At 42.6% G+C, this 19,605-nt stretch overlaps 1 protein-coding gene across 1 annotated transcript in view; it reads right to left on the reverse strand.

Annotated features, from left to right (window-relative positions):
• Positions 1-1,399: 1,399 nt before the first annotated feature.
• LOC139239443 (kinesin-like protein KIF24) overlaps positions 1,400-19,605 on the reverse strand; it is a 148,480-nt gene continuing 130,274 nt past the window's right edge. Inside the window, exons 12-13 of the mRNA XM_070868192.1 lie at positions 6,890-6,983; positions 1,400-3,745 (exon numbers count right to left, since the gene is read on the reverse strand). Coding sequence (XP_070724293.1) covers positions 3,599-3,745; positions 6,890-6,983 — 241 coding nt within the window. The 3' untranslated portion in view covers positions 1,400-3,598. The remainder of the gene's footprint in view (positions 3,746-6,889; positions 6,984-19,605) is intronic.

The following is a 19,605-nucleotide window of genomic DNA, read 5'->3' on the forward strand; positions in this document are numbered from 1 at the left end:
ACCCTGGCGATTTCAAGACCCGATTCCTGATTGCCTCACAACTGGCAGTGCTCAGCTTTTGTGCAATGGCGATCTCTTGACCCAGCATCCGCAGCGGCAAGCATTCAATCCGAGATAGCGGCAGAGAAAACGGCATTCTATGTTTGCTGGCGGTCTTCATTACACTTGCTGCCGCCTTGCAGTTACCTGCGTATTTGGTGTTTTAAGTTGTAAATTGATTGTGCATTGACGGGCTGTCCATCGTTCATAATTTCTGAGTGCCTGTGTTTTCAAGATACAGCTTGTATCCAGAAACAATGCAAGTTATTTGGGACTGTCAGTAAGTGTTTGTTTTTTGGGGGTATCCGTTTGTACAGGGTTCATTGTTTATCCTTGAGCTGCGGTGTCTAAAACTGAACGCAGTACTCCAGGATAGGATCTGACCAAGGCTCTATATAACTGAAGTATAACTTCCTCCCTCTTTTTAAATCGAGCCCCCTTGAGATAAAGGCAATTAGCCTTTTTGATTGATTTTGTACCTGTCTAGTAGCTTTAAATGATGTGTACTTAAAGACTCCCAAATCTTTTTGCTCCTCTGAAAAATACTCCCATTTATATTTTTTAGGTCTAAAGTAGATGACCTCACACTTGCCCACATTAATCTCCATTTGCCATAGTTTTGCCCACTCACTTAATCGAGGTCCCTTTCCAACCTCCTGCTCCCACCTACACTATTTATTTAATGTCCCTAATTTATTTCAAGCCGAACTATTGCACTTGAGTTACTGTTTTGAGTCCATCAAATTTTGTAATATTTTGTAAATCTTTTCCTGATGTACTGATCAATATTGGCAAACATGATTTAACTGGAAATAAGATTCAATAATTTGACATTTGAATTTGATCAAACTACCTTTAATGGAAGAAGCAAAATTGGCAGAGATTGTCAAATTTGCTTAATTACTTAAAAAAACATACTTTTATTGGGAAGTACAAGGTTTCAGCGGCAGAGAATCTTTTTTCTAAATGACTTCAGTTAGAGCTCCTTGCTTTTTAAAAAATTAATGTCACAATTATAGTTTACCATACTTTTGCTTCAATGTTTCTGACTGAGTTTAAATTTTTTTCCAAAATGGGTGATTTTTCTGGTGTAATTGAGGAAATGTGTTGACCATCTGAGGAAGCTGATTTAACGCAAAGCACTGCAGCTATGCATGATAGTTCGGTTTCCTTACACTGCTGAATGTTGTAATCCTTCAAGTTGGAATGCCCATGAGGTGGTTATTAGTATTCTTTAAACAAATTACACAAAAAAGACTGCTGAAGCTAATGATTTTTCTAACTTTTGAAGTGGTAACAATAGTTTTCAAATTATTTATCTGCAGCCAATGTTTAAATAAGGCAAACTTACTAAAATGTATTCACTTTTCTCACTTCTTTATTTGAAATACAATTGATAAAATAATTTAGATTTTAACATTCATATGAAATATTCAATACAATTTTCAAACTGGAAAATATACCAGATATAGAAAAAAAACAAAGGAAATTGCATGGTTTCAAACACATGCAATAAAATATTGTAAAATAAATGGTACTTCAAATACTTCATCCATCCAGTGTATGCCCATATGTAGTCTGTAATAAAGTATCCAATTCTTGAAATATCAAGAACTGGTTTAATCCATTATTGCCTGTTATCAATTTTTGCTTATGGGTGGAGCAATTCCTAAGAGAGTTGAAAATTTTGCCATTCTCAAATCCAGAACCTACAGTATCAAATAAAGTGAGGAAAACTGGATTGGAGTGTTTTCTACTATCAATGAGATCAAGTATACACAAAGCTCTCTTTTCTTGGTTGTCTGTAGTAGTGTTAGGATCATTGAAAAATTGTGTTTTCCTACAGGTCGGCATTTATTAAGCTTTTTCATTTCATTCTTTGGGCCCTACTTGCAATATTCCTCAACAAGATGTGTGTGTTTACATGGGGCCAAATTCAGGATCACCACTTTAATACCGCTCTTACCAGTGCTTTATTAATAAATGTAAATGATGAAAAGTGCAACATATGACTGAAGTTGAAAGGAGTGAAAGAGCTCCTCCAAGTGGCTCAGCAGGTTATCCAATGCATTGCCGATCCATACAGAATACAGCATTTGTTTGTTGGATTGCATGTTATTCAGGGAGAACAGGATGGAAGCTATGATGACTGTGGCCAATTAACCTTATAACATTTATTGTTCGGGTTCCCATTTTTTGTGTCAGTCACGTTTCTGAAATGAGTGGAATCACATCCTAATGTTCAATAGTCTTCAAACCATTGCAAAAATAAAGTTTTAGTTTCCCTGATATGGAGTGTACATACTTTCCTTGTAGAGATGCACTCCATTTAACTATGCCCATAAAACCTAGCCACAGATTAGCAAGAGCCAAAATATATTTTACTTTCCAGGACAAAGCAATTGGTAAGCTTTCTGCTGCAGTCCAGCCAGCACTACTGTACCTGCAGGGCACTGGTGTGCAGTTTTACCTGGAGTTGAGTGGATAGGAACCCAGCCCACAGTTACAGCTCTATCCCCTTCCAGCTCCCATAATTAGACAAAATCCTCTACAATGGATTGGATCTACCTAGCTCATATACCAGATTATTGAATCTGCCACACACAATTGACTTGGTTCTAATCTTCCCAAAATAATTAGAGGAGAGGCACTATTCAACCCATCTTAATTCATTCACCCAGATAATCTCTAGTTCTGTAATTGCAGCATCCAATTGATTCTTAAATGATTCCAGATTTTTCACTTCTACTCTAGGCAAGATTCATTGAATGGACTTCCAGCTAAAGAAAAACTTGCTAAAATCAGTCATACAGCTGGCCTACACTAGCCTGAAACTGAAGCCCTCACCTATTCCCAGAGTTTACTGTAAAGCATTTTCCATATTTACTTTTCCATACAGTTAACTATTTCGTATACCTCCATAATATCACCTTTTATAAATTATTCTTTGTGTATATGTATCCCTTGTGTCTTCTACCAGAAATGGACATAATGCACAAGGTATGTTCTGACCAGAGCACTATATTGTTTGATTAGGTCAACCTCTGACTTGCATTATACTTTTTTGGCTATATAGTTAAACATTCAGCCATAATCTCATGAAATGGCAGAACAGGCTCTAGAGGCTGAATGGCCTACTCTTGTTCCTAGTCTATTGGATTTGATTATTGTTGCTTTGCATTGATTGGATATGTTAAGTGTTGCATTTATTATCTACCTTGACTTCAAAGCAAAACTGTTTTATCTCTTCTGCCCGCCCTCCGCCCCACCAAGATAATCATTAGTTGGTCAAGGCATACATGAACAAGGCCACTTAGATGGGAACCACAGGCCAACAAGGCTGAGGCATGGAGAATGAGGGACGAAAATAGTTTTAAATTTAGGATTCAAGACCATTTCTTCATAAGCTAGTTTAACATTGGATCTCAAAATGGAGAAGATATGTAGAGATTTATTTTTGTAACTTGCATTTAAATGAGAACAACCACTGCAAAAATTGTAGAAAGGTCAGATATAGGCACTAGTTGTCTCTGGCTATTCCACTATAACTTACACTAAGCTAAGATGCAGTCAGCTTGGTGATTGAATTGTCAAACTTTGCCCCAGAATAAATTTGATACTTTTCAATCTGGCCTTGCATGCGCTGGATGCATTTAGCTTTTAGCAACAGGAGCTCTTCCAGCTGTGTTATATAATCCTTGAAGTCCTGCCAAGAAATACAAATAATTGTTCAGGCAGTTGTCTAAAGCTGAAAATACTTAAGTATGCATTATATATTATACATATGAATCGAAGAGTTTCTATAAAGGAAGATAATGGGCTAGAAATTCCATATTTGGTGTTAGTGGTATTTTTTCACCAAAAATACCACTTTGACTCCGCTACGAGGTCTCAAATTCGGGCTTAAGTTCGTCCAGCGGCAAAAATTGGCGTTGCACGAGGATTCATCACGCAAATCTTCTGCAACTTTTCTCTGAGGTTGCTACCGCTGCGAGAGGGGCTTTGGGAGGGTGGAAAACACCCCCCAAAAATTGCAACAAAAAAAAAAATCACAAAACATTCACAAGACTATCGAATCGCTGCAAAAGAATTTAAAAATAAAAACTTTTAACTTACTTTTTTGGTAGGTCCAAGGGCTGCAATGCAGATTTTTCCTGGGCATTTCTTTTCCTCATAACTACGGGTGCGCTGTGAGCCAGATTTTTGGTGATAGCGCTATTTCGAGGCTTGCACGTCCTTAGTCCTCCCCCCAGGGGTACTTAAAAACAGCCGGCGCAAGACTTCCCCGAATTTCCCAGTTCTGCGTTTTTTGCCAAAAATGGCAGAATATCGGCAAAACAACAGGCGCAAGGTAGGCGAACTTTTAGCCCGTGGACGTCACTTAAATGTTTTTATGGAGCACAATTGATCCACCTGATAATACTGATTTTTCCAATGAACAAGGAGGGATCATTGCTATTCATCTACTCATTGCTAATTATCTGTAGACTTCTTCAATATCCAATGTACCCGAAAGATATGCTTTCTCGCAAAATTTGGTATCCGACATTTGCTCCTGTGCGTGCAGAAGGAGCAAAATGGACACTGAGCAAGAAAACTAAATTTGAGGGGAGTGCAAAATTAGTACAAGCACATGTTGAATGATCTCTTTGCTGTAATTTCTAGGATTGAGTAGAGTAAATTGATCTGCTGTTCCCATGAGAGCCATGAGAGAATGTTTGATTTATCATCACGATTCACTTAAGTGCAGTATGTAACTGGCAGCATTAAACCGAGGCCCCATCTGCCGATTCAGCTAGACGTAGAAGAACCTATGGCACTATTCGAAGAAGAGTATGAGAGTTCTCCCTAGTGTCCCAACTAATAGTTATCCCTCAAACATCGCTAAAAAAATTATCTAGTCATTTAACCCATTTCTGTTCGAGTGACTTTGCTGTGCGCAAATACAACAATAACTAAGCTTCAAAATACTTAATTGACTGTAAAGGGCTTTGGTGTGTCCCAAGGTTGCGAAAGGCAGTATATAAATGTAAGTCTGTTAGGGTTAGGCTGGGAGACCAGAGTGGTTGAGGGCAATTTGAAAAAAAAATGCTTAATGGAAGCAGCGTGTGGACAATTTTTGGATGGAATATATATCGGGCTGGCAATAGGTGAGCGTCGGCTATGCTCACCTAAAGGAGTGGGGCCCATGCCATTTTCATGGCGGGGTCTTATTTACAATAATTTAGTGAGCTACCAATGTAGGCAGCTTGCTAATCTGGGGCAGATAATTTATTGGGCAGCCCATTTTAAAGGGCCTGTAGCAGCACCTTAAAGGAGAGGTGAGTGTCGTGAGTGAAAGGAAGCACCAGTTTTGATGAGCAGGTACATTTTTTGCAATACCTAAAGAAGCAAGGACATTTAAGGGTGGAAGCCTTTAAGCTTCAAAACCCACAAATGATTTGCATAAATATGTATCAAACCTGCATCCCGCTTTACCTAACTGCAGCTTAACATCCTTTTAATGGGTGTTCAAAATGGCCCCTTCCTGACTTGTACCATTCATCTTGGTTTCCACAGCAAGAACTGCTGGTAATCCAGCAGGCAGAGACGGAATTGGTGGTGGCTGTCACCATTCTAGGGGAACAGTAGCATAGTGGTTAATTTAGGGAACTAGTAATCCAGTAGCCCTGGACTAATAATCCAGAGACGATGGTTCAAATCCCATCACGGCAGCTGAGGAATTTAAATTCAGTTAATTAAATAAATCTGGAATAAAAAGCTAGTGTCAGTAATGGTGACTATGAAATTACCAGATTGTCGTAAAAACCCATCTGGTTCATTAATGTCCTTTAGGGAAGGAAATCTGCCATCGTTACCTGGCCTGGCCTAGGTTGATTCTGGGGGTGAGGGGGTTGACTTATGAGGAAAGGTTGAGTAGGTTGGGCCTCTACTCATTGGAGTTCAGAAGAATGAGAGGTGATCTTATTGAAAAGTGTAAGATTATGAGGGAGCTTGACAAGGTGGATGCAGAGAGGATGTTTCCACTGGGAGGAGACTGGAACTAGAGGGCATGATCTTAGAATAAGGGGCCGCCCATTTAAAACACAAATGAGGAGAAATTTCTTTTGAGGGTTGTAAATCTGTGGAATTCGTTGCCTCAGAGAGCTGTGGAAGCTGGAACATTGAATAAATTTAAGACAGAAATAGACAGTTTCTTAAATGATAAGGGGTTATGGGGAGCAGGCAGGGAAGTGGAGCTGAGTCCATGATCAGATCAGCCATGATCTTATTGAATGGCGGAGCAGGCTCGAGGGGCCGTATGGCTTACTCCTGTTCCTATTTCTTGTGTTCTTATATATGACTCCAGACCCACAGCAATGTAATTGACTCTTAACTTCCCTCTGAAATGACCTAACAAGCCGTTCAGTTGTAACAAACCGCTATAAGAAACAATAATATGAATCATCACAAGGACTGCAGCAGTTCAAGAAGGTGGCTCACCATCACCTTCTCAGGGGCAATTAGAGATGGGCAATAAATGTGATGCCCACATCCCCCGAACAAATAAATAAAAAAGGTCATCTGACATTGATTAAAACATTTCTTGATATTCCCGCTTGTTTATGTACAAATAGGGTGGTAGCAACTTGAAAATCACCCTCCCCCCTCCATGCATCTGTTAAGGGCCCACTTTGTCACCACCTGAGCTTTTTCAATGCATAATGAAAACTCATGTAACTCTGGTGGTTTAAGATTATTGCCTGCAGTATGTGATTGAAAAGATTTGTTTTTTTATTATTAAAGAATGCAGTTGTCTGAAAATATTCCTCAGCTTTGCCTGGTTTAGGATTACAAAGAAATCTCTTACCAACATTGTTAGTTTGTTCAGCAAATATTCTTCCTTTTCAAAAAGAGCTAACGTTTCTTCTAGCTGCTCACAATGGGCTTGAACAACAAGTTTCCTAGAGTGCAAAGAACAAAATGGTTTGAAATGATTGCTTCCGATTGTTGAAACAGAACTAGTACATAGAAAACTTTACTTGGGAATCAGTGATATGTAGAGACAGGAGATAGTCACTGATAAATAATAATAGAAAAAGTGAAAACAAAAACAAAACGGACCAAATCCCTCTCCCTTCCCATAGTTAAAGAAATGATCAAATGTTCTGCATTATCAGAGGCTCTAAATAAAATAAGTTGTTCATACTTTAATTGAAAGTTACATGGGGACTTGAAAGTGAAGTCAGAAGGAAGGCTTTTGAAATCTCCAATACAGCCCAAAATACTGTCATTTCTATTGTGCACACAAATCTTTCAGCTTAGAAATAATTTCCTTAGGTTGCATGAAAGCATAGCTCTCTTGAGCTGCAATTCATTGCCTTATGACACATGATGACATTTGTGATTCCCTTTCTGGCAAGTTCTTGTTATCAACTGTCTATCTCACCCAGAGAACTGCAGGCTGCAGATTATGTAGTAGGGAAAAGGAGGGAGGGAAAAGTCAGTGAGTCAATTGCCTTTTGCACCCCAAATTCCCTGTAAAGAGTAATTATAAATGCATAACAGCAGGTTTCCAGTTCAAATTCCCCACATAATACACTTAGCTGATGGATAGAAATGTAGAAAATCCGAATGCCGGAAAATAACACACTCGTGAATTTCTGAGGTTTTGGCCGCAATGGAACAGTTATCTGGATGGCCCCTAGCAGGGACACAAACTGGGTGGACCCATTTACAGCACCTCATTTTGGATCTCGCCTGGAGGATGGGTGTGAACTTTGCTGGCCGCATCAGAGAAAATTGTGTGACTGAGGGGAAGATGCTACCCAGCAGAATTCCTGCCTGCTCCACCACTGATGGACCCAGCATTCCAGGTGGCAAAAGTGCCAAACTTGGAAAGGCCAATCAATCGTATACGGATTAGGATAAGCTAAATATGAAGTAGAGCTAAATAATCCTTTCTTATGAGTGTTGTAACCTTCTTAGGCCCTATCTAACAGCTCCTTCTTTGGCTTAATGTTCTTTTTCACTCTTACACCTCTGAAGTATCTTAGACATTGTTACATTTAGAATAACTCCACAAGACTGTATATCTTAAGCTCAAACTGTTGTGACCTTGGTCTCTTTATTGTAACTCGAGTGTGGAGGCAGCATGGTAGACTGCCTTTTGTACCTGCTTGCCCAGGGTGTGCAGGTGACCATTGGGCCACCCACAGGTGCGCCCCCTGGTGGCAAGTCTTATACATTGGTAATGTTTACATACATAAGACATATTTTCACGTTAAAGGCGCTATATAAAAGCAACTTGCTATTGTAACATTCTTCATTTCCTAAAGTATAATATAGCCTTTTAGATCAGACGGTAAATAAAGAACCCATCCACCCATGCTTAAGATGGATATAGTTCTTTAACATAGTAAAACATCCCAAAGTGCTTCACAGAAACGTTATAAAACAAAATTAGACACTGAGCCACATACAGATATTAGGGCAGATGACCAAAAGCTTAGTCAGAGGTAGGTTTTACAGAGCGTCTTCGGAGGAAAGAGAAGTAGAGGCTCGAACTTGCAAGGAAGCAGCGGGAATAATCAATTGGGAGCGGGAGGCCGAGCAATGCACAGACCTGTGAGGAAGCAGCGAACAGCAGTGAGAATATAGAGAGAGCAGCGTCCAGAGAAAAAGAAAATCCAGGAATGACATCACAGGATTGCTGGTAAATGATTGGTTGGTAAAGATCACATGTCCGTTATACCCCTTAGTGGACAGAATCCACATTGTGACTCTGGGAGGAGCTCTTCAGCCACAGGAAGAAGACAGTTGAGGAAGATTCTAGCGATGACTTTCGCAGTGGCCGACAGCAGGGAGATTCCCCTGTAGTTGCCGCAGTCATGATTATGGCATCTCTGAGATCTCCTGGCATGCTCTCCTCCTTCCAGATAAGAGAGATGAGGTCATGCACAACAACTATAAGAAAAATGCAGGAAACAGCACCAACCCTTGTACATGGTCTTCTTTGACCTCACAAAGGCCTTTGACACTGTCAACCGTGAAGGACTATGGAGCGTCCTCCTCCACTTCGGTTGCCCCCAAAAGTTTGTCACCATCCTCCGCCTGTTCCACGATGATATGCAAGCCATGATCCTGACCAACAGATCCACCACAGACCCAATCCACGTTTGGACCAAGGTCAAGCAGGGCTGTCATCGCACCAACGCTCTTCTCTATCTTCCTCGCTGCAATGCTCCATCTCGCTCTCAACAAGCTCCCCGCTGGAGTGGAACTAAACTATAGAACCAATGGGAACCTGTTCAACCTTCGTCGCCTCTAGGCTAGATCCAAGGTGGTCCTATCCTCTGTCATCAAACTACAGTACGCGGACGATGCTTGCATCTGCGCACATTCAGAGGCCGAACTCCAAGCCATCGTCAACATCTTCACCGAGGCGTATGAAAGCATAGGCCTTACACTAAACACCTGTAAGACAAAGCTCCTCCACCAACCTGATCCCGCCACACAGCACTGCCCCCTGGTCATCAAAACCAATGGCGGGGCCTTGCTAACGTGAACCATTTTCCATAACTCGGGAGCCTACTATCAGCAAGGGCAGACATCGATGACGAGGTCCAACACCACCTCCAGTGTGCCAGCGCAGCCTTCGGTTGCCTGAGGAAGAGAGTGTTTGAAAACCAGAACCTCAAATCTGGCACCAAGCTTATGGTCTACAGGGCAGTAATGATACTCGTCCTCCTATATGGCTCAGAGACATGGGCCATATACCTCAAAGCACTGGAGAAGTACCACCAGCGCTGCCTCCGCAAGATCTACTGGGAAGATAGACGCACCAACGTCAGTGCTCTCGATCAGGCCAACATCCCCAGCATCGAAGCACTGACCACACTCGACCAGCTCCATTGGGTGGGCCACATCATCCGCATGCCCGACATGAGACTCCCAAAGCAAGCAGAGCAACATAGAAATTAGGTGCAGGAGCAGGCCATTTGGCCCTTCGAGCCTGCACCACCATTCAATAAGATCATGGCTGATCATTCAACCTCAGTACCCCTTTCCTGCTTTAAGGGCCACATCTAACTCCCTTTTGAATATATCTAACGAACTGGCCTCAACAACTTTCTGCGGTAGAGAATTCCACAGGTTAACCACTCTGAGTGAAGAAGTTTCTCCTCATCTCGGTCCGAAATGGCTTAACCCTTATTCTTAGACTGTGACCCCTGGTTCTGGAACTCCCCAACATTCTTCCTGCCTCTAACCTGTCCAATCCTGTCATAATTTTATATGTTTCTATGAGATCCCCTCTCATTCTTCTAAACTCCAGTGGATACAAGCCAGCTCTACTTGGAACTCCTACACGGCAAGCAAGCCCCAGGTGGGCAGTGAAAATGTTTCAAGGACACCCTCAAAGCCTCCTTGATAAAGTGCAACATGCCAACCGCCACCTGGGAATCCCTGGCCAAGACTGCCCTAAGTGCATCTGGGAGGGCACCGAGCACCTCGAGTCTCATCGCCGACAGCATGCAGAAACCAAGCGCACAGCGGAAGGAGCGTGTGCAAACCAGACTCCCCACCCACCCTTTCCTTCAACCACTGTCTCTCCCACCTGTGACGGAGACTGTAATTCCCGTATTGGACTGTACAGTTACCTGAGAACTCACTTTTAGAGTGGAAGCAAGTCTTTCTCGATTTCGTGGACAGCCTATGATGATGATGATGATGAAAGGTCACTTCCACCCCCCCCCCCCCCGCCTTTTTTTCCTTCAAGTCAGGGGCCGGGGTTAAATAGCTGGTGAGGGATAAAACAGGAGCTAGCAGAGTAGTAACTGTTAATACTATATTAAATTAGTAACGGCTAATTCTATATTAAATTAGTAACTGTTAATATACATTAATAAATTGAATTAAATAAATCTTAGTCTTATGTTTCTGTATAGTAATTAATAATCTGTTGAATAGAGGGATGGCAGGGCAGCTCAGACACATGGAATGCACATACTGCGCCATGTGTGAAATCCAGGATGCTTTCAGTTTCCTGGATAAACACATGCACAGGAAGTGTTGTCAGCTGGAGGAACTCGAGCTTCAGAGCTTGATCAGCAGCTGGCGTCACTGCGGTGCATCCGCAAGGCTGAGAGCTGAATGGATAGCATGTTTCAGGAGGTGGTCACCCCACAGCTTGAGAGAGGGAATGGGTGACCGCCAGACAGGAAAGGAGGATTAGGCAGGTAGTGCAGAAGTCCTGAGTGCATCTCGCTCCAACCAGTATTCGGTTCTGAGTACTGATGAGGGTGATGGTTCCTCTGGGGAATACAGCCAGAGCCAAGTCCACGGCACCAATGGTGGCTCAGCTACACGGAGGGGAGGAAGAAGAGTAGAAGAGCAATTGTGGTAGGGGATTCGATAGTTAGGGGAGCAGACAGGCGTTTCTGCGGCCGCAGTCATGACTCCAGGATTCTATGTTGCCTCCCTGATGCCAGGGTCAAGGATGTTACTGAGCAGCCATTGAGCATTCTGAGGGGGGAAGGAGAACAGCCAGAAATCGTGATCCATATTGGTACCAATGACATATGTTGAGGTCCTGCAGGCAGATTTAGGGAGCTAGGAAAGAGATTAAAAAGCAGGAACTCAAAGGTAGTAATCTGTAGATTACCCCTGGATAAATGCGTGGCTGGCGAGATGGCGCAGGAAGGAGGGCTTCAGATTCCTGGGCCATTGGGACCGGTTCTGGGGGAAGTGGGACCTGCACAGGCCAGATGGGTTGCGCCTCAACCAGAGAGCCAGAACCAGTATCCTCGCGGGGAGGTTTGCGAGTGCTGTTGGGGAGGGTTTAAATTAATTTGACAGGGGGATGGGCATCAGGATGTAACACTAGAAAGGGGAAATAAAGCGCTCAAGGGATTGAGAGAGACAGAGAGCACGAAAGTCAGAAATAGTAAGGTATTAGGTGGGGTCCAACCAAGCGAGAATACAGAATGGTCTAAGATGGGTTTACAATGTATGTATATGAACACGCGAAGTGTAGCAAACAAGATAAGTGAGCTGCAGGTACGAATAGTCACATGAAAATATGATGTAGTGGCAAAAACTGAGACCTGGCTCAAAGGGCAGGATTGGGTATTAAATATTCTTAGTTATAAGGTGTTCAGGAAAGATAGAGGAGTAAAGATAGGAGGTGGTGTGGCAGTATGAGTTTAGGAAAATGTTACAGTGCTGGAGAGGGAGGATGTCCTAGAGGGGTCAAGGACAGAATCTATATGGCTCGAGTTAAGAAATAATAGAGGTGCCATTACACTACTGAGTATATTCTATAGACCATCAAATAGTGGGAAAGATATTGAGGAGCAAATTTGCAGAGAAATTACAGAGAGGTGGAAGAACTATAGGGTAGTAATAATGGGGGACTTCAACTATCCTAATATAGACTGGGATCGTAATAGTGTAAAAGGCAGAGAAGGGGAAGAATTTCTGAAGTGTGTTCAGGAGAACTTTCTTGATCAGTATGTTTCCAGCCCGACAAGGGAGGAGGCATTGCTGGGTCTGGTTCTGGGGAATGAGGTGGGTCAAGTAGAGCAAGTGTCATAGAAAATAGGTGCAGGAATAGGCCATTCGGCCCTTCGAGCCGGCACCACCATTCATTGTGGGTGGAGATTAGAGATAGTAAGGGGAAAAATTCACTGGTGGGCATAGTTTATAGGCCCCCAAATAATAACTTCACGGTGGGGCGGACAATAATCAAGGGAATAATAGAGGCATGTGAAAAAGGAATGGCAGTAATCATTGAGGATTTTAACCTACATATCGATTGGTCAAATCACATCGCACGGGGTAGCCTGGAGGAAGAATTCATAGAATGCATACGGGATTGTTTCTTAGAACAGTATGTTACAGAACCTACAAGGGAGCAAGCTATCTTAGATCTGGTCCTGTGTAATGAGACAGGAATAATAAACGATCTCCAAGTAAAAGATCCTCTCGGAATGAGTGATCACAGTATGGTTGAATTTGTAATACAGATTGAGGGTGAGGAAGTAGTGTCTCAAACGAGCATACTATGCTTAAACAAAGGGGACTACAGTGGGATGAGGGCAGAGTTAGCTAAAGTAGACTGGGAACATAGACTAAACAGTGGCACAATTGAGGACTTTTAAGGAGCTCTTTCATAGTGCTCAACAAAAATATATTCCAGTGAAAAAGAAGGGCGGTAAGAGAAGGGATAACCAGCCGTGGATAACCAAGGAATTAAAGGAGAGTATCAAATTAAAAACCAATGCGTTTCAGGTGGCCAAGGTTAGTGGAAAACTTGAAGATTGGGAAAAATTTTAAACGACAGCAAAGTATGACTAAGAAAGCAATAAAGGAAAGATAGATTACGAAAGTAAACTTGCGCAAAACATAAAAACAGATAGTAAAAGCTTTTACCGATATATAAAAAGGAAAAGAGTGACTAAAGTAAATGTTGGTCCTTTAGAAGATGAGAAGGGGGATTTAGTAATGGGAAATGTGGAAATGGCTGAGACCTGAAACAATTATTTTGCTTCGGTCTTCACAGTGGAAGACACAAAATCCATGCCAAAAATTGCTGGTCACGGGAATGTGGGAAGGGAGGACCTTGAGACAATCACTATCACTAGGGAGGTAGTGCTGGACAGGCTAATGGGACTCAAGGTAGACAAGTCCCCTCATCCTGATGAAATGCATCCCAAGGTATTAAAAGAGATGGCGGAAGTTATAGCAGATGCATTCGTTATAATCTACCAAAATTCTCTGGACTCTGGGGAGGTACCAATGGATTGGAAAGCAGCTAATGTAACGCCTCTGTTTAAAAAAGGGGGCAGACAAAAGGCAGGTAACTATAGGCCGGTTAGTTTAACATCTGTAGTGGGGAAAATGCTTGAAGCTATCATTAAGGAAGAAATAGCGAGACATCTAGATAGGAATAGTGCAATCAAGCAGACGCAACATGGATTCATGAAGGGGAAATCATGTTTAACTAATTTACTGGAATTCTTTGAGGATATAACGAGCAGGGTGGATAGAGGTGTACCGATGGATGTAGTGTATTTAGATTTCCAAAAGGCATTCGATAAGGTGCCACACAAAAGGTTACTGCAGAAGATAAAGGTACGCGGAGTCAGCGGAAATGTATTAGCCAGCCAATTCTCTATCCATGCTAACAGAAAGCAGAGTCGGGATAAATGGGTCTTTTTCAGGTTGGAAATCGGTGGTTAGTGGTGTGCCACAGGGATCGGTGCTGGGACCACAACTGTTTAGAATATACATAGATGACCTGGAGGAGGGGACAGAGTGTAGTGTAACAAAATTTGCAGATGACACAAAGATTAGTGGGAAAGCGGGTTGTGTAGAGGGCACAGAGAGGCTGCAAAGAGATTTCGATAGGTTAAGCAAATGGGCTAAGGTTTGGCAGATGGAATACAATGTCGGAAAATGTGAGGTCATCCACCTTGGAAAAAAAAACAGTAAAAGGGAATATTATTTGAATGGGGAGAAATTACAACATGCTGCGGTGCAGAGGGACCTGGGGGTCCTTGTGCATGAATCCCAAAAAGTTAGTTTGCAGGTACAGCAGGTAATCTGGAAGGCGAATGGAATGTTGGCCTTCATTGCGAGAGGGATGGAGTACAAAAGCAGGGAGGTCCTGCTGCAACTGTATAGGGTATTGGTAAGGCCGCACCTGGAGTACTGCGTGCAGTTTTGGTCACCTTACTTAAGGAAGGATATACTAGCCTTGGAGGGGGTACAGAGACGATTCACTAGGCTGATTCCGGAGATGCGGGGGTTAGCTTATGATGATAGATTGAGTACACTGGGTCTTTACTCGTTGGAGTTCAGAAGGATGAGGGGTGATCTTATAGAAACATTTAAAATAATGAAAGGGATAGACAAGATAGAGGCAGAGAGGTTGTTTCCACTTGTCGGGGAGACTAGAACTAGGGGGCACAGCCTCAAAATAAGGGGGAGCCAATTTAAAACCGAGTCGAGAAGGAATTTCTTCACCCAGAGGGTTGTGAATCTGTGGAATTCTCTGCCCAAGGAAGCAGTTGAGGCTAGCTCATTGAATGTATTCAAATCACAGATAGATAATTCCTTATTGGTTAAAAAACTAAGAGTTATGGAGAGCGGGCGGGTAAGTGGAGCGGAGTCCACGGCCAGATCAGTCATGATCTTTTTAAATGGCGGAGCAGGATCGAGGGGCTAGATGGCCCACTCCTGTTCCTAATTCTTATGTTCTTATGTAATAAGATCATGGCTGATCATTCCCTCAGTACCCTTTCCCGCTTTCTCTCCATACCCCTTGATTCCTTTAGCCGCAAGAGCCATATCAAACTCTCTCTTGAATATATCCAATGAACTGGCATCAACAACTCTCAGCGGTAGGGAATTCCACAGGTTAACAACTCTCTGAGTGAAGAAGTTTCTCCTCATCTCAGTCCTAAATGGCCTACCCCTTATCCTTAGACTGTGTCCCCTGGTTCTGGACTTCCCCATCATCGGGAACATTCTTCCCGCATTTAACCTGTCCAATCCCGTCAGAATCTTATATGTTTCTACGAGATCCCCTCTCATCCTTCTAAACTCCAGTATATAAAGGCCCAGTCGATCCAGTCTCTCCTCATATGTCAGTCCAGCCATCCCAGTAATCAGTCTGGTGAACCTTCACTGCACTCCCTCAATAGCAAGAAGGTCCTTTCTCAGATTAGGGGACCAAAATGGAACACAATATTCCAGGTGAGGCCTCACCAAGGCCCTGTACAGCTGCAGTCAGACCTCTCTGCTCCTATACTCATATCCCCTAGCTATGAAGGCCAACATACCATTTGCCTTCTTCACCGCCTGCTGTACCTGCATGCCAAACTTAAAATGACTGATGAACCATGGTCTCGTTGCACCTCCCCTTTTCCTAATCTGCCGCCATTTAGATAATATTCTGCCTTCATGTTTTTGCCCTCAAAGTGGATAACCTCACATTTATCCACATTATATTGCATCTGCCATGCATTTGCCCACTCATTTAACCTGTCCAAGTCACACTGCAGCCTCTTGGCGACCTCCTCACAGCTCACACCACCACCCAGTTTAGTGTCATCTGCAAACTTTGAGATATTACACTCAATTCCTTCATCTAAATCATTAATGTATATTGTAAAGAGCTGGGGTCCCAGCACTGAGCCCTGCGGCACCCCACTAGTCACTGCCTACCATTCTGAAAAGAACCTGTTTATCCTGACTCTCTGCTTCCTGTATGCCAACCAGTTCTCCAAGTCAGTACATTACCCCCAATACCATGTGCTTTGATTTTGCACACCAATCTCTTGTGTGGGACCTTGTCAAAAGCCTTTTGAAAGTCTAAATGCACCACATCCACTGGTTCTCCCTTGTCCACTCTACTAGTTACATTCTCACAAAATTCCAGAAGATTTGTCAAGCATGATTTCCCTTTCATAAATTCATGCTGACTTGGACAGATCCTGTCACTGCTTTCCAAATGCCTGCTATTTCATCTTTAATAATTGATTCCAACATTTTCCCCACTACTGATGTCAGGCTAACCGGTCTATAATTACCCCATTTCTCTCTCCCTCCTTTTTTAAAAAGTGGTGTTACATTAGCTACCCTCCAGTCCATGGGAACTGATCCAGAATCGATAGACTGTTGGAAAATAATCACCAATGCATCCACTATTTCTATGGCCACTTCCTTAAGTACTCTGGGATGCAGACTATCAGGCCCCGGGGATTTATCGGCCTTCAATCCCATCAATTTCCCTAACACAATTTCCCGCCTAATAAGGATATCCTTCAGGTCCTCCTTCCCACTAGATCCTCTGTCCCCTAGTACTTCCAGAAGGTTATTTGTGTCTTCCTTCGTGAAGACAGAATGAAAGTATTTGTTCAACTGGTCTGCCATTTCTTTGTTTCCCATTATAAATTCACCTGAACCTGACTGCAAGGGACCTACATTTGTCTTTACTAATCTTTTTCTGTTCACATATATAGAGAAGCTTTTGCAGTCAGTTTTTATGTTCCTGGCAAGCTTCCTCTCATACTCTATATTCCCCGACCTAATTAAACCCTTTGTCCTCCTCTGCTGTATTCTAAATTGCTCCTAGTCCTCAGGTTTGCTGCTTTTTCTGGCCAATTTATATGCCTCTTCCTTGGATTGAACACTATCCTTAATTTCCCTTGTTAGCCATGGTTGAGCCACCTTCCCATTTTATTTTTACTCCAGACAGGAATGTACAATTGTTGAAGTTCATCCATGTGATCTTTAAATGTTTGCCATTGCCTATCCACCGTCAACCCTTTAAGTATCATTTGCCAGTCTATCCTAGCCAATTCAGACCTCATACCATCAAAGTTACCTTCCCTTAAGTTCAGGACTCTTCTCTCTGAATTAACTGTGTCACTCTCCATCTTAATAAGGAATTCTACCATATTATGGTCACTCTTCCCCAAGGGGCCTCGCACAAGATTGCTAATTAGTCCTTTCTCATTACACATCACCCAGTCTAGGATGGCCAGCCCTCTATTTGGTTCCTCGACATATTGATCTCGAAAACCATCCCTAATACACTCCAGGAAATCCTCCTCCACTGTATTGCTACTAGTTTGGTTAGCCCAATCTATATGTAGATTAAAGTCGCCCATGATAATGGCTGTACCTTTATTGCACGCATGCCTAATTTCTTGTTTGATGCTGTCCCCAACCTCACTACTACTGTTGATGGTCTGTAGGTGTCAGTAGATGTCAGTAGGTGAACATTTAGGGAACAGTGATCATAGTATCATAAGGTTTAGATTTGCTATGGAAAAGGACAGGGAGCAATCCAGAGCAAAACTGTTTAATTGGGGGAAGGCCAATTTCAGTGGGCTGAGAACGGATCTATCCTGGGTAAACTGAATTCAAGGATTGGCAGGGAAAACTGTAGTGGAACAATGGGCTGCCTTTAAAGAGGAAATAGTTCGGGTATGGCCGAGGTACATTCCCACGAGTTGGGCAACTAAAGCCAGGGCTCGCTGGATGACAAAACAGATAGAGAATATGAAGAAGCAGAAAAGGAGCGTATGACAGATGTCTGGTTGCAAATACATCCGAGAATCAGGCTATATATAGAAAGGTCAGATGAGCAGTGAAAAAGAAGAGTGGCAAAGAGAGGGTATGAGAATAGAATGGCAGCCAACATAAAAGGTAATCCAATCATCTTCTTTAGGCATTTAAATAGTAAAATGGTAAGAGGAGTGATGGGGTTGATTAGGGACCAAAAGGGAGACCTATGCATGGAGGCAGAGGGTATGGCTGAGGTTCTAAATGAGTACTTTGCATCTGTTTTCATCAAGGAAGATGCTGCCATAGACAAGGTGAAGGAGGAGATAGTGGAGATATTTGATAGGATAAAAATTGATAAAGAGGTATTAGAAAGGCTGGCTGTACATAAAGTAGATAAGTCACCAGGAGCGGATGGGATGCATCTAAGGATGCTGAGGGAATTGAGAGCAGAAATCGCAGAGGTACTGGCCATAATATTCCAATCTTCCACAGATACAGGGGTGGTGCCAGAGGACTGAAGAATTCCAAATGTTACACCATTGTTCAAAAAAAAAAGTGTAAAGATAAACCCAGCATCTACAGGTCAGTCAGTAATGGGGAAGTTTTTAGAAACAGTAATCAGGGACAAAATTAACAGTCACTTGAATAGGGGTGGATTAATTAAGGAAAGCCAGCATGGATTTGTTAAAGGCAAATCCTGTTTAACCAACTTGATCGAGTTTTTTGATGAGGTAATTAAGGAGGTTGATGAGGGTAATGCAGGTGACGTAGTGTACGTGGATTTCCAAAAGACGTTCGACAAAGTGCCACATAATAGGCTTGCCAGCAAAATTAAAGCCCATGGAATAAAAGGGACAGTGGCCGCTTGGCTAAGTGACAGGAAACCGAAAGTAGTGATGAACGGTTGTTTTTCGGACTGGAGGAAGATATACAGCGGTATGCCCCAGGGGACGCTTCTAGGACCATTACTTTTCTTAATAAATATTAATGACTTGGACATGGGTGTACAGGGCACAATTTCAACATTTGCAGATGACACAAAACTTGAAAGTATTGTGAACAGTCAGGGGCAGAGTGATAGACTTCAGGAAGACATAGACAGGCTGGTGATATGGGCAGACACGTGACAGATAAAAGTGAATGCAGAAAAATACGAAGTGATGCATTTTGGTAGAAAGAATGAGAAGAAGACATATAAACTAAATGGTACAATCCTAAAGCGGGTGCACAAACAGAGAGATCTGGGGGTATGTGTGCATAAATCGTTGAAGGTGGCAGGGCAGGTTGAGAAAGTGGTTAAAAAGGTTTATGCGATCCTGGGCTTCATAAATAGAGGTATAGAGTACAAAAGTGTAGAAATTATGATGAACCTGTATAAAATACGGATTCGGCCCCAACTGGAGGACTGTGTCCAATTCTGGGCACCATACTTTAGGAAGGATGTGAAGGCCTCAGGGAAGGTGCAGAAAAGATTTACAAGAATGATTCCAGAAATGAGGCACTTCA

Source organism: Pristiophorus japonicus, chromosome 2, assembly GCF_044704955.1.
Source record: "Pristiophorus japonicus isolate sPriJap1 chromosome 2, sPriJap1.hap1, whole genome shotgun sequence".
Lineage (NCBI taxonomy): Eukaryota > Metazoa > Chordata > Chondrichthyes > Pristiophoridae > Pristiophorus > Pristiophorus japonicus.